Source organism: Caretta caretta, chromosome 3 (assembly GCF_965140235.1).
Source record: "Caretta caretta isolate rCarCar2 chromosome 3, rCarCar1.hap1, whole genome shotgun sequence".
Lineage (NCBI taxonomy): Eukaryota > Metazoa > Chordata > Testudines > Cheloniidae > Caretta > Caretta caretta.
The window spans coordinates 130,935,962-130,951,700 of NC_134208.1; the positions used below are offsets into that span (position 1 = coordinate 130,935,962).

At 44.0% G+C, this 15,739-nt stretch overlaps 1 protein-coding gene across 3 annotated transcripts in view; it reads left to right on the forward strand.

Moving 5' to 3' along the window:
* The window catches only part of TTC13 (tetratricopeptide repeat domain 13), a 95,264-nt gene that overhangs the window by 26,006 nt on the left and 53,519 nt on the right, over window positions 1-15,739 (forward strand). For all 3 annotated transcript variants that reach the window (XR_007355731.2, XM_048843919.2, XM_048843920.2), the window contains exons 5-8: window positions 764-829; window positions 3,773-3,865; window positions 13,178-13,294; window positions 14,954-15,064. Coding sequence is in view for 2 of the 3 variants with exons in the window: in XM_048843919.2 (XP_048699876.2) it covers window positions 764-829; window positions 3,773-3,865; window positions 13,178-13,294; window positions 14,954-15,064 (387 nt within the window). In the remaining variant the exon portion in view is untranslated. The remainder of the gene's footprint in view (window positions 1-763; window positions 830-3,772; window positions 3,866-13,177; window positions 13,295-14,953; window positions 15,065-15,739) is intronic.

Sequence of the window (15,739 nt, forward strand, 5' to 3'; positions counted from 1 at the left end):
GGATCAGCCCAGGGCTCCTTGCCTCCTTCCTCCTGCCCAGAGCCTCTTGCTCCTGCAGGCTCTAGAAGATCTAAAATATTGAACGCTGCAACTGACCAGGTATCCAGGGCAGCAGCTGGGAGAGCAAGCAGGGAGTCCCCAGCGATCAGGGAGGGGAGAAGGGGAAGACCACCAGGCTGTTGCCAGGGTGGGGCTGTGCTTCTTCCCGGCCCCTGCAACCACTGGAGACTCCGTGCACGCTTTCGTCTCTGTTGCCTGGCCTTGGGTTGGGCACTTGGCTGGCCACAGCCCTATACCCCCTACGGTGTGGGAACCTCTGAAATAGGAAAAAATTAGCACAAAAGTTACTTATGTGTAGATTTGCTGATGACTGCCCATGCCACATTTTAATATCCGGCATTTTTGCTATAGTTTTCATTTAAAAAAAACCTTTGTGGTTAGAATTATTTTTACCACGGGAAAAGGGGTTTCTCTTCACTCACTCTACTTAGATTTGGTGAAGAGATTTTGCTCATTTTCCAAGTAATTCCCCTGTAGGCAGAGATGAAACATGGACATTTTTAGCTCATAAATTGCAAGTTATGAGCTTGTGATGATGATGGGTTATAATAATCTCTCTTGTGTCTTTACCTGGAGACCATGACTGAGGCCTGTTAATATTAAACACTGAGCATTAAGTAAAAGTAAGCAGCTGAAGAAAGATACCTTCGATTCACTTTAATTTTTTTTAAAGATGGTTTTACATGTGTTTTGCTCTGAATAGGAAGATCCAGAGCTGGTTAGTGCTATTTATGGACGAGGGATAGCATATGGGAAAAAAGGACTTCATGTGAGTATTTAATAATTTAAATGATTGTCAGACATACTTTCCTACAAACTGTAAGAGATTACAGGAACTATATCAACTAGAATTTATTAAACATATGTACAGTCCCAAAGGCTTTCAGTGTGTATTGTCATGCTATTAATGTTTTCTCTGAAACATCCTCTTCTTCTTATCTGAAGATGCTATATGACTGGGGACCATACCTGTCAGACATCAAAATCTTGGTGTGTGTGTGTGTGTGTGTGTATAATCTCATGAAGATCCCTAAAGACTGATAGGAAGTGGTAGAGGGGGACCAGCTACTTTGTTTAGCAAACATACAGTGAGATGCTCATGATGGCATTACTGTTTGGGCTGTTTCAAGCAGCTTCTATTTTGTACTCTTTGAATTGTCTTATTCATACTCTGTAGTGTTTGTTGCTACCCCTCCTCGTGGGGGGGGGTCATCCCTAAATACATACCCCATTCTTGGATTCAAGTCTTCAGTGGCACTAACATGAATAATTTTTGTTTAACTAATAAGTATCTGAACTGTACTTTTGTTTAACACAATAGCACCTAATTGAACCATTTTCAAAGCCGTTTGTAATATAAAGATCAATAGGTAAAGACCAACACAATGATCTAGCGTTTGAAGAGTTGGATATTAATGATTTAAAAAAAATTAGTAAGGAAAAATGGATTTAAAAAAAATAGCCTTTTGTTTTATATAGTATAATTAAGCATCCAGATCCTGTCAGGAAGCTGCAGTTGGCTTTTAGAATTCTGACTTCCTCCAGTCCAGATTAATTGGATGACTCAGTGGAAAATCCCATTATGCAGAACCACTGTGTGCTAGAGAATGTTGACAGGTACTCACTTTCTGTGATCTTCATATTCATTTCTATCTCAGCAAAGAGTTCTCTGGTTCTCTGCACAGCTGATTTAAAAAAAAAAAAAAAAGGTCCACTCCACAAAAGATGGCTTCTGTGAGAAATATTTTGAAGTTTTTTTTTCCTGACTTGATTCTAAAGATGGGCAAAAGGTTCAGGCAAAAGCTCGAGGTTACTTAAAATTCCTTCCCTTCCCCAAAACCCAAACAAACAAATGAACCAACCAACAAAAACAAAACTCTTATCTCAAGTGGAGTTTCTCTAGCCCAAAACAACAGAAGAACCAAAGAAGCTATAAAGTCTAATGTGGACTTTGCCAATCTATTTAATGTGTAGTTACTCCAGTACTAGGATAATACGTGGCAGTACTGCAAAACCTTTAGATAGGTAGGGGAAGTATTGGGAATGCCACCATATTTTCTAACCGAGATCATCAAAAGGTCTAGATGACACTGGTTTAAAGCACTAGTGCTCCGCACGGTTCCAATCGTTGTTGCAGGTGAATCAGTAGTGATAATGGTGGTAAACTTTAGGGAAAAGTTTAATATAGACAAGGCCTAAGGAAATATTTTCTTCAGAGACTTGGATAAAAAGAGGAGGCCTTATGAACCAGATATAATATTATCTGTGTAGACTCTGCAGCTAGTTTTGTCATGGTTCAGCTAGGTTATTGGAGATACAGATGTCTTTGAGTTAACTTGATTTTTGAAAGTCCTTGAAACTATGAAACACAGCACTGGCCTTTCTGGCCGATGCAGCTAATGAATTGCTAATTTGTTCTTCCGGATAAAGCTTTCCTCCATTCATGGGAAGTAGTGTCAGGAGGAGCTTGTGATGTCACAGAAGGGAAGGAACTCCGATCACATTTATTTAGCTGTAGCTGTCTCTGCTGGGACTGCTTTACTCAGCAAGAAAAAACAGTTAGTGTACACTGAATCAGACTAAACTGTTTTATGGTACACATTGTAGATCGAGGCGGGAAAACATTTTGGCCTGAGGGCCACATCAGGTTTCTGAAATTGTATGGAGGGCCAGTTAGGGGAGGCTGTGCCTCCCCAAACAGCCAGATGTGGCCTGGCCCCTATCTGACCTCCCCTGCTTCTTGCTCCCTGACAGCCCCCCCACCCCATCCACCCCTCCCTGTCCCCTGACTACCCCAAGTTGCCTCATCCAACCCCTCCTCTCATTCCTGACTGCCCCTCTGGGACCCTTGTCCCATCCAACCACCGCTTCTCCCTGACTGCCCCCCCGCCACCCCATACAATCCCCTCTTCCTGATTGCCCCCCTGGAACCCCTGCCCCCATTCAACCTCCCCGTCAGGGTTCCCTCCCCACTTTGAATTCTAGGATACACATGTGGGGACCCGCATGAAAGATCCCCTAAGTTTATTTTTACCACCTTAGGTTAAAACTTTCCCAAGGTACAAATTTTGCCTTGTCCTTGAACAGTATGCCGTATTGCGTCAGTGGCGCAGTGAGCTGAGGTTGCGGGAAAGGGGGAACAGCAGGGGAAGGGCCGGGGGCTAGCCTCCCAGGCCAGGAGCTCAGGGGCTGGGTAGAAGGGTCCCGTGGGCCGGATGTGGCCCGCAGGCTGTAGTTTGCCCACCTCTGTTGTAGAGCCTCATATTTTTTGATTATAAGGGAGAGTGACGATGACTTTATATTAGTTGACAAAATACACTTCATAGTACCACGATTCTTGGTGGAGAGATTTTGAGCACTAAAACATAATGCTTATTGTATAAGGAATATTTGCAGTGCAACCCCAGTAGGTGAACATGAAACACTGAGGAGTCTGTTTGCAAAATATTGCAGATGATGCATATGGATAAAAGGAGTCCCTTTTAGTTATTAAGTTTTGGTATACAAACAGCTTGTTCTGTTAATACTTGCACTATAAAGCATCTTGTTCCTATTAGAAATGACAGTGAAGTACTTTGATGTCTGGAGGTTACTGTTTATTGATTGTTTTTTGACCTTTGTCCTTAAAAATTATTAGTGTAACTCTAAGATCACTTAGTATAATAAGAAACCATGCACTGACTGCTTATATAGTTTAATTTATCTTTTTAAGGACATAAACAATGCTGAGCTTGCCCTATATGAGCTGAGCAGAGTAATTAGTCTGGAACCAGATCGCCCTGAAGTATTTGAACAGCGAGCAGAGGTGAGATTTTTCTTTCTCAGACTTTTCAATTGCAACTCTTTCAAATATTTAAAAGTATTTCTTCTGGCTTCATTCACCTTTTTAATGGTTAAAACTCTTGCTTTCTCCACTAAATATATCTCCCTGTTTAAATGCTTTTAAAGTATACGTATTTGCTACAAGAAAAGTACATATTTCATGGTATTTGTGAAAACTTGTACAGAATGTTTAGTGACTAGAGCCAAATAGATTGCAGGTAATTGACATAAACAAGTGTTTAGCTTTGTATATATTGAATAACGCAGAATCATACTTTTCTTTGTAACTCATTGTAATGAATCAAAATAGTGCATAAAAACCCTCTTCAGTTATGGTGATTGTACTACAAAAAATTCCTAAGTTCAATCATACTGCATTAAGGCTGCCAGTTAAACCATCCAACATTCAAATTGTGTGTTAATATAGCACTTTTGTGCTCAGAAACATAAATGTGATTAATCAAGAATTCCGTAACTTTTAACTGAAGATAATGTTCTATGTAGTCAATTACAAAAATGTGCACAATTTCTGCAGCCCAGCATCTCCCACAATTCTGGATGTCTGGGCTGCTCCCCTCCTCTCTGCAGTTATCGAAGGTGGAACAAAGTCCTGGTGCCTTGTGCTCTGGCCGCTCTCCCATTCTCCCACTTGCTGCCAGATTCTCTGCCTCCACCGCAACATGTGGACAGTAGTTCTGTCTCTCCTGCCTATTTTCTTCAGTGAGCTTTTTGGCACTTCGGGTGATGGCGAGCAATGTTCTCCCTTTCCTTCTCCCTGGTTCGGTTTACAGTCTGCGACTTAACCCACCCTGCTCCTCTGCTGCAGTGTCTTTCTGCTGCCTCCTCTGCACCTCTCAGGCATGACAGAGCAGCCTGAAAAGCACCAAACAAAATCTAAACGGTTCTCCATTTGTGAGACAGCCTTCCTGGGCTTGGCAGATGGTGAGTTATGCCCAGGCTGTACCCAGTCTTCTGTCCGTAATTCAGTTAGGTCTTGGGGCTATGACTTGGAAAAGCGTGTGGTATCCCCTACTCACCAGAGCAGTTGCCTCTCCAACTTGGAAAAAATGGATGAGGAATCTCTGAGCAGAACAGGGAGAGGAAGACCCAGCCAGCCAATTTAGGGGATAAGCCCAATGGGCCCCTAGAGACCGCTCCCTTTTCCACTGAGGACAGTGAATTGTCAGATTCTGAATCCGAGCAGGAGTAGGTTAACACTCAGCAAATATTTTTTTTCCCCCTGAGAAATTTGAGGCCAGGCGTTGAAAGGTTGTCTCCACTGTTCACATTCAACATGAATAGACACTACATTTCTACCCTCAAAATCCTCTTGTGAGGTTTCGATTCCCGAACAATCTTTTGAAGAAGTGATTCGGGATGAATGGGACAAGCCCAATATGGGCAAGCACACTGACAAAGATGACCTCAGGTTTTATAAGATTCAGGAATCAAAAGCTCCTATTGCAGAGATAGTGAAGGTTGACACCACTGTAAGGTCCTGAGCAAGAGATACGGTTATCCCCTCAGAAGGGGAATTCTACCCTAAGGGCTCCACAGATAGTAAGATGGAGGCCACTCAAAGACTTTTGAGGATCCTCAGCCACCTTTAGGGCATCCCCAGCAGCTATCTGCTTTGCAAGGGCATCTCTCTCCTGGCTGGAAGATCTCAGGGCCATAAAGGGTAGAGATCACCCTGACTTGGCTCTATTTTAAATAGTTTCCCTGTCAACAGCATTCATAGGTGAGGCCTCAAGGCGTGCAATGAGGTTCTCAGCCAGAGCCATGGATTCCAGTTCAGTAACCAGCAACCACCTACGGCTCCATCCCTGGAAGATGGATACCCACTCAAAGCATGTTCTGTGCTCTGCCAAGTTTAAAGACTCCATTCTTTTCAGGGAAAAGCTACACAGGGTAGTGGCGGACCCAATGTGGAAAAATCTAGTTGGGCTTTTCTGGTGCGACTTACTGCCTTCAGAGAAAGTACAGACCGGCCTTCAGACAGAGAGGATCCTTTTGGCCTTCATCCTCTCAGATACACCAGTGAAGGCAGAGCAGGTTCTTCAAAGGAGAGCTGTGGGACCAGGCTTCGGGGGAAAGCCCAGAAGGAACACCACCCTTCCCAAAGCCTCTTTATGACAAAGACCACGTAAGCCTCTGCCCAGAGCTGAAGCTAGAGGGTAGGCAGAATTTCCTGTTTCCTGGAGGAGTGGATTGCATTGCCAACAGACAGGTGGGTCAGGGAGATAGTGAGTCCAGGATTTTCCCTCAAGCAATGGGCTCCCCCATCCATTATTCATCCATTCCCCCATCTCCCACAACCCTATAAAGTGTAATCTGATCCAGAATGAGATGTCTTGTCTTTTAAATATGGGAGCAATTGAGAGTATTCCCTTAGAAGCACATGATGGGAATCTAAGCCATTCTTGTCCTCAAAAAGCTCAACAAGTGGATGAAGAAAACAAAGTTTTGGATGGAGACCCTGGCATCGATAGTGTCGTCCCTGTCTTGGGGAATTTTCTGACTTCAGTGGACCTGGCGGATACATGCTTCCATATTTCTATCAGATTTTTAAGGTTTGCTTATGGCAGGAACCATTATCAGTACAGGATGTTCCCATTTGGCCTGTCCTCAGCCCTCAGGGTCTTTGCCATCAATTTCTTTGTAATCAGCCAGACTCAGGTCACAGGGTATCCAATGACATCCCTTCCTGGAATCCTGGATGACATCTTGATCAGAGCTCCATCTCTGTCATTAACACACACAGCCAAGTCTTTGACATTTAATCTCCTGTAGCTACGCTTCTTTGTTACCAATGTCAAGAAAAGCCTCTTGACTCCATCCACCAAAAATACCTTACTTAGGAGTGGACATGGGCAAATCTTTGCTATCAAGGTATCTATCTCTAGAAAGGTTCCAGAAGATTCAGGACCTTCTTCCATTATTCTGGAGCCACAGGAGGCCTACTGTAGCACTGGGCCTTCTACTTTAGGCCTCCTACTGTTGTGCACAGGGGTCACTCCATGGGTGCAATCACACATCAGGTGCCTTCAAGGCTCCATCTTAAATGTGTGGGACCACTCCCCAAAACACATTAAGTATCATCAAAAGTCCTGATGCAGGTGCTTATCTTAAAATGGTGGTCAGCCCAGGGCAATGTCCATGAAGATATGCCCATATGTCTTCCAAATTCTCTGGTTCTCACAACCTAATCCCAGCCTGGAGGACTGGGGAGCACACCTGGGGATGCAAACAGCTCAAGGCATCTGAAGCCTGGAGGAAATGGCTCATAGTGTAAACCACTTAGTACTAATAGCAATCAAGCTGGCACTGTGATGGTTCCAATCCAGTATAGTGGGGAACCACACCCTAATTCATTATCACGTATGTGAACAACCCAGGGGAAGCAAGGAGTCCAGTGCTACACGTAAAAGAATGGAAATTATGCGGTGGGTGGAGCACTTCTCCTATCCCTGAGAGTGATTCATGTAAAAGGGAGACCTGAATCAAAGGTGGACTGGTTCGACTTTGGATGGTGCCTGAATCACGAGGTCTTTGAGTTAATCGGCCAGCCTTCCTTCAGCTGACCTCATTAGAGAATCATATGAATGTGAAGAAACCAAAATACTTCACCAGGGGTGGTGGATCCCAGAGCCATGTGGAGAGATGCCCTATGCAAAGATGACTGGAGAGTCTTCTCTGTGCATTTCCACCTTTCCCATTACTAGGGAAATTGGTCCAAATACAAAGTGAGAGCAGGTGCCAGTAATACTGATAACCCCACATTAGCCGAGGAGACCCTGGTTTTCAGACCTGATAGAGCTGAAAATTGGACCTTCACCACCACTTCCAAAGAGACAGGACATTCTCTTGCAAGGTCCTCTTCATCATCTGAACCTGAACTGGCTGCATTTAAGAGCCTGGCTATTGAAAGGGAAGTGCTAGTATTGCTGGGTCTGTCCTCTCAAAGTCATCAATACACTACTTACATCTAGAAAAATATCCACACTAAAAGCATAGTCCACTGTCTGGGCCAGGTTCTGTGGCTAGGGCCAGGAACATGAGGCATATCTCAGGAATTTTGGCCATTTTGAACTTTCTCCAAGAAGGCTTCGACAAAGGTCTCCAACTGAACATTATAGCGTAAGAACATAAGAATGGGCATACTGGGTCATACCAAAGGTCCATCCAGCCCAGTATCCTGTCTGCCGACAGTGGCCAATGCCAGGCGCCCCAGAGGGAGTGAACCTAACAGGTGATGATCAAGTGATCTCTCTCCTGCCATCCATCTCCACCCTCTGCAAACAGAGGCCAGGGACACCAATCCTTCCCCATCCTGGCTAATAGCCATTAATGGACTTAACCTCCATGAATTTGTCCAGTTCTCTTTTAAACCCTGTTATAGTCCTAGCCTTCACAAGCTCCTCAGGCAAGGAGTTCCACAGGTTGACTGTGAGCTGAGTGAAGAAGAACTTCCTTTTATTTGTTTTAAACCTGCTACCCATTAGTCTCATTTGGTGGTCCCTCGTTCTTATATTATGGGAACAAGTAAATAACTTTTCCTTTTTCACTTTCTCCACACCACTCATGATTTTATGTACCTTGATCATATCCGTCCTTTAGTCTCCTCTTTTCCAAGCTGAAAAGTCCTAGCCTCTTTAATCTCTCCTCATATGGGACCTGTTCCAAATCCCTAATCCTTTTAGTTGCCTTTTTCTGGACCTTTTCTAATGCCAGTATATCTTTTTTGAGATGAGGGGGCCACATCTGGACGCAGTGTTCAATATGTGGGCGTACCATGGATTTATATAAGGGCAATAAAATATTCTCCGTCTTATTCTCTATCCCTTTTTTAATTATTCTTAACATCCCGTTTGCTTTTTTGACTGCTGCTGCACGCTGCGTGGATGTCTTCAGATAACTATCCACGATGCATGTCAGGTGTTTGTCCTTAGTAGTGTGATGTTTTCAGGATCCACGGGTTTGCTGGTGCGACAAAGTGGGAATTTTCTGTAATATTTTTATGAAGCCTGGACATGCCTCAGTTTCCATTGCTTTGCATTACTTTGCATTGCTATCCAATGGGCATAAATGGGTTAATGCTGCTCTTGGAGCAGAGCAAGTGATATGAAGTAGTTGGGTCACCTAGTTGTCTGGGGTGGAAGGAATGGGTCATTAAAGGCCTGACTGAAACCAGCCTCTGTCAGTGACAAATCTGGAAGGACAACAGAATTCCTAATAACTGAACAATTGACACCCAACATCAAGAAACTCCAGCAGGTGGGCATGTGAATTCAGCACGTCTCTGCCTGAGGATAAAGAACCGAAAGGTGTCAGGTAGCTGAAATAAGGCTTACCCTTGCGGGTGAGACAGAGCACTCACTTTGGACTGACAGAGACCGAAGTAAAGAGCCAGCATGGACCCCACGTGTGCTTGGCGCTGGAATGCTGGCTTGGCCTGAATGGGGACTGTGTCTTAGCCTTTATTTCTGTGTGCTAACCTAAGGACTTCCCAGTGCTGTGTTCCAGTTGACTAATAAACCCTACTCTGTTTTGAAAAGACAGCCTGCCGCAAATGCTTGCTGAGGTGCTTTGATCCCTGAAGAGTGTAAAAGTCTATGACCAGGAGTCTTTCAGTGAGACTCCATGGGCAGAGTTCATGGTGTCAAACAGGAGTGCTGGAGCTCAGAGGTTCAGTCTCAGGAATTGAGGCTGCATGACCTACTCCTAAGAAGGAGTGGGATCCCTTAGGGGTCTGCCACACAGAAGGGGTTCCTCCAAGGGACTATTTAAAAGTTTGCTCGTAGCACAGAGCCTGTGGCCTGGTAGAGAACCCACAGGTAGGCAGATTTCTTAAAGTAATCTGATTAGCCAAGTCAGTGGTCAGGCTGCTTTTTCCAAGAACCTGTTGCTTGTGCTGAGAGCCCTGACAAGTCATCTCTTTGAACTACTAACACCAGCATCAGCATTCCATTTCAGGTTTCAGAGTAACAGCCGTGTTAGTCTGTATTCGCAAAAAGAAAAGGAGTACTTGTGGCACCTTAGAGACTAACCAATTTATTTGAGCATGAGCTTTCGTGAGCTACAGCTCACTACATCGGATGCATACTGTGAAAACTGCAGAAGACATTATATATACACAGAGACCATGAAACAATACCTCCTCCCACCCCACTCTCCTGCTGGTAATAGCTTATCTAAAGTGATCATCAAGTTGGGCCATTTCCAGCACAAATCCAGGTTTTCTCACCCTCCGCACCCCCCCTCTCTGGTAATTGCGTGACCAGAGAGATTGAAGTGTTCTCCGACTGGTTTATGAATGTTATAACTCTTGACATCTGATTTGTGTCCATTTATTCTTTTACGTAGAGATTGTCCAGTTTGACCAATGTACATGGCAGAGGGGCATTGCTGGCACATGATGGCATATATCACATTGGTGGATGTGCAGGTGAACGAGCCTATGATAGTGTGGCTGATGTGATTAGTCCCTTTGATGGTGTCCCCTGAATAGATATGTGGGCACAGTTGGCAACGGGCTTTGTTGCAAGGATAGGTTCCTGGGTTAGTGGTTCTGTTGTGTGGTATGTGGTTGTTGGTGAGTATTTGCTTCAGGTTGGGGGGCTGTCTGTAGGCAAGGACTGGCCTGTCTCCCAAGATTTGTGAGAGTGTTGGGTCATCCTTTAGGATAGGTTGTAGATCCTTAATAATGCGTTGGAGGGGTTTTAGTTGGGAGCTGAAGGTGACGGCTAGTGGCGTTCTGTTATTTTCTTTGTTAGGCCTGTCCTGTAGTAGGTGACTTCTGGGAACTCTTCTGGCTCTATCAATCTGTTTCTTCACTGCCGCAGGTGGGTATTGTAGTTGTAAGAATGCTTGATAGAGGTCTTGTAGGTGTTTGTCTCTGTCTGAGGGGTTGGAGCAAATGCGGTTGTATCGCAGAGCTTGGCTGTAGACGATGGATCGTGTGGTGTGGTCAGGGTGAAACCTGGAGGCATGTAGGTAGGAATAGCGGTCAGTAGGTTTCCGGTATAGGGTGGTGTTTATGTGACCATCGTTTATTAGCACTGTAGTGTCCAGGAAGTGGATCTCTTGTGTGGACTGGACCAGGCTGAGGTTGATGGTGGGATGGAAATTGTTGAAATCATGGTGGAATTCCTCAAGGGCTTCTTTTCCATGGGTCCAGATGATGAAGATGTCATCAATATAGCGCAAGTAGAGTAGGGGCGTTAGGGGACGAGAGCTGAGGAAGCGTTGTTCTAAGTCAGCCATAAAAATGTTGGCATACTGTGGGGCCATGCGGGTACTCATAGCAGTGCTGCTGATCTGAAGGTATACATTGTCCCCAAATGTAAAATAGTTATGGGCAAGGACAAAGTCACAAAGTTCAGCCACCAGGTTAGCCGTGACATTATCGGGGATAGTGTTCTTGACGGCTTGTAGTCCATCTTTGTGTGGAATGTTGGTGTAGAGGGCTTCTACATCCATAGTGGCCAGGATGGTGTTATCAGGAAGATCACCGATGGATTGTAGCATTCCATTTGTCTATCATAACCTGCTTTCTGATAGCCATAATGTTTGCCACATGAGTGTCTGAGCTGGTGGCCTTATCTATGCAGGAGCCTTACTGCTTGTTCCACGAGGACACAGTGGTGCTTAGAACTCTGGAATAGTTTATTCCATGCTTCCCAAGAGGAGGTTCTTCCCTCATTCTATCTGAGGTCACAATATCCTACCGAGAAGAGGGAGTGCACCTTTGATGTCAGAAGAGCCTGAAAATCTACTTCAAACATACAGAATCCTTGAGAAGGTTGGGTGCCCTATTCATGTCTTTCCATCCAAAATGCAAAGGACCCAGAGCTTCCAAGCCTCCATTGCTAGATGGATTAGTCTGTGCATTATGGAGGCATACAAGGCACCAGAGTCTGATCCTAGAAGGGTTCAGGGCATGCTCTCAGCTATCCCTGGCTAACTCATAGGCAGAAAGAGCAAATGCACCCACACAAGCAATTGGCAAGGCAGCCACCTGGTCAACGGCTGCTACCTTTATCAAGCACTATAAGGTGGCCTTCCTGTCATCTGCAGAAGCTCCATTTGGCAGGAAGGTGCTGGAGGCAGTAGCCCAGATATAAATCTTTTAAATGGGGAGGGATACCTTTTTTCCTCCCCTCTCTTCTTTCTGACCTTTTCTACAACCCTCCCTACATCTCTTCACCTCTTGCTACTTCCCAGACATCCAGACTTGTGGGAAATGCTGGACTGCAGAACCGAAAATTTCTTACCGACGGTTTCCTTTCTGCAGGTAGAGGCTCCCACAATTCTACCCACCCCAAATGGTTTTTATAAGACAAAAAATCAGATGCTGGCATGGGATTTTTACCATGTGAACGTTTTATGGTTCACTGTACATAGTTGGTCTAGTTACCTCTGGGACTGTTTTTACTAATACTGTTTATACAAGCTTTTATGGCTTTGGAATAACTCATCAGATAGTAAGTGGAATCAAAGGGGGAATGACCCAGAGCTCATAACTCCAAGACTTTGATTTGCATCAGTGAGCTGCAGAAGGAAGGGGAGCTGCCCAGACATCCAAGTTTGTGGGAGACAATACTAGCAGAAAGGAAATGATGAGTAAGAAACTTTCAGTTCTTTTTGCAGTCCAAATATCAAGAAAATGAACATCTGTCAAAATACGACATAATGTGTATACGACTTTTTCTAATAAAAAGTTCTGATTCACAGTTTTTCATGCTATTTTAGGTATGGTGGTTCTGCAATACTCTCTTAATTTGTATCTAGGGGCGTATATTCTAGAGCTGGTCAAAAAAATTTCGATGGAACAGTTTTTTCTGTTGGAAAATACCATTTTGTTTGCAATCAGAAAGTTGATTGCGTCAACTTCAAGTATTTTGACAGAAGTTTTAAAGTGAATTAAAATTAGAATAGACTATTTCAACTCATTTTGTTCTGACGTAGGATATTGTATTGACGTTATCAAAACGAAAGTATATTTCCAAATATTTTGTTCTTTGAAATATTTTGAGATTTTGACTTGGTCCTGAATCAGGAGGAAAAACAAATGTCAAAATGTCAGAATTTTCAGTGGGATGAAAATTCTGTTTTCTGACTAGCTCTAGTAAATACCCAAATTAAACTACATGTATACTTGAGAACAAGATTAATTGTACGGGCATGAAAGCGAAAGCATGTTGCAAGATAAAACAGTTTTAAGATTGCTCACCATGCACTAGGACAACTCAGTGTACTCTTTCTAGGTTAATTGCTTACTTTGGATTTACAGATATTGTCCCCCCTGGGCCGAATTAGTGAGGCACTGGCTGATCTCACCAAAGCTATTCAGCTGCAGCCATCGGCACGACTTTACAGGCACAGAGGTACTCTTTACTTCATATCTGAGGTTAGTTTTTGCCATTAGATGTTACTTTCATGAAAGAATAAGGATTTCTCCCCTCCCCATTGAAAACTGATCTTCAAATAGTTGTGATTGACCAGCAGTTTACTTGCCTTTTTAGAGAATTGTGATCCGAGGAGGCCTTAAAGTATTTTGTTTTCATGAATAACTTAGTGGAGTGGAGCAAAGTGGAGATACATTGTATAAAAATTAATGCAGACAATCTGTAATCTCATAACTACTTTTGTGCCTTCTGGGGTCTGTGGGGGTGCGCAGAGAAACTTGCTTTGGTAGTGAATACCATAATTGCCAATGGGGATTATGGTTGGATACTCATTTTTAAAAAGGAAAAATATACAGAACTACTGCTCTGTGTGTGTGTACACACACCCCAGACCAGCAATATAAAACAATCTCTTATCCTTGCAAAATGCTGAAATCCTATCTTCTTGCGATGAAAATAATTATTACAGTAAAAGCTGTTTTATCCGGCACTTCTCCAGCCAGAAAGCTCTATAAATTAGCATTTCTGATCTTTATTGAAATTCCAGTTATAGTGCAGTTGGTGCAGGGCCAGCTGGGGGTTGGGGCATGGGAGGAGGTGTGGCGCACGGGCTCTGGGAGGGAATTTGGGTGCAGGAGGGGGCATGGGCTCTCGGGTGGGGTGAGGGCAGGAGGCTGGGGTGCAGGAGGTGGTGCGGGGTGACAGATCCAGGGGGCACTCATCTTGGGTGGTTCCCCACAAGTCGTGGCTGCTCCTAGGCAGAGGCATGACGAGCAGCTCTGCACGCTGCTTCTGCCCACAGGCACTGCCCCCGCAGCTCCCATTGACTGCGGTTCCCAGCCAATGGAAGCTGCGGAGCTAGCGCTCGGGGTGGAGTCGGGGCAGTGTGCAGAGTCGCCTCCTGTGCCTCCGCCTAGGAACAGCCGGGATAGGTTGTTGCTTGCGGGGAGCCGCCCGAGATGAGTGCGCCCTGGATCCGGCATCCTGGATCTGGCATCCTGCACCCCCTCACCCCAAACCTCTGCCCTGAGCCCCCTCCCTCTAAGTTAAGCAGCATTTTTCACTTACCAGCACTCCCTCTCCCCCTTCCCCCAGCATGCCGAATGAAACAGCTTTTACTATATTATTATTATTTTGGCATTTTTAAGGACATGGCTTCAGGTTAGTTTAGATATTGTTACCTCAGAAATGGTATGCACATTGAATAGCTGATATCCCAAGGGGATGATGTGAAATCAATTTATTCAGTTGACTTCACTCAGCCTATTTTCAACCCATTTCTCCATTCAATTAATCCAATTTTTTTCTTGCAACAGTTGCTATGAGAGGAAAGATGGAAATAAATTGTGCTGTACATTCCCTTTAGTTTGCCATTCTGACTGACATTTGGCTATCTCTGCTGCTTTTATATGATGCTGGAGCTGAATGCCTTCTATTTTCCTTCTTAAGGATATTTGCTTTCCTTGTTCCTTCTAAAGAAGAGGCATTTTATGTCAGCGCTGTTGAGATTGAGTCAGCATCTTAGTATAAACCTAGAACTCCAGATCACTCCGTTGGAGTAAAATGCATACATGTAACCATAAGAGGGTTTGTCTGTATTCCTCTTTATCAGCTAGATCTAGCAATTTCTGTGTCCTCTGAAAGCTGTTTTTGTCCAACAGGACTATGCAACAGCTCATGAAGACTTTCAGCGCTCCTTGGAACTGAACAAAAACCAGCCTGTAGCTATTCTATACAAAGGCTTAACCTTTTTCCATAGAGGACTTCTGAAGGTAAATTTGTTTTTAAATATCCACTTACAGAACAATGCCTTTAATATTAAAGTTACTTCTATAAAATATTCTAGCTATTGTAGAAATTCTGTAGGTGTCCTTGTTTTTTCTCATGCCTGAGATAAATCATCATACCAAACCTTTTTAGGCTCTGTTAAATCCAGTGGCACTTCTTGGTTCACTGAAAATATATCTGATGCATCATAGTGACATGTAGATATCAGATACTCTCACTGGAACGCATGTGAATGATGGAATATATGATGTCAAATAGGGACAGATTTTCAAAAGTGCTTGACACCCAGGGGCTGACACTGAAAATGTGTCCAGTTAAGTCCAAAATTTCTTTCTATCAAATGAAAAAGAATGCCTAGGAATATTGGCAAGGAAGGGGGCTGGAGAGGAAAACAGTGGTAGCTTCCTTACCTCATGGATTAGGAGAGGGTAAGGAGGGATCCTCTCCAGGTAGCCAGTGCGGATTTTTACATGTGCATTTCATGTATGTCAAACTTGAAACTCTCACGCATACATTATGGAAGGGAAAAGCCATGTGCCTCCAAAGACTCGAAACAGAAGGCAAATAACTCCCCTTCACACAAAATGGATTTTCTAAAAATCACATGATTTTGGAAGTCTGACTCAGATTTTTGAGTGTTTGAGGTTAACAATACTGGA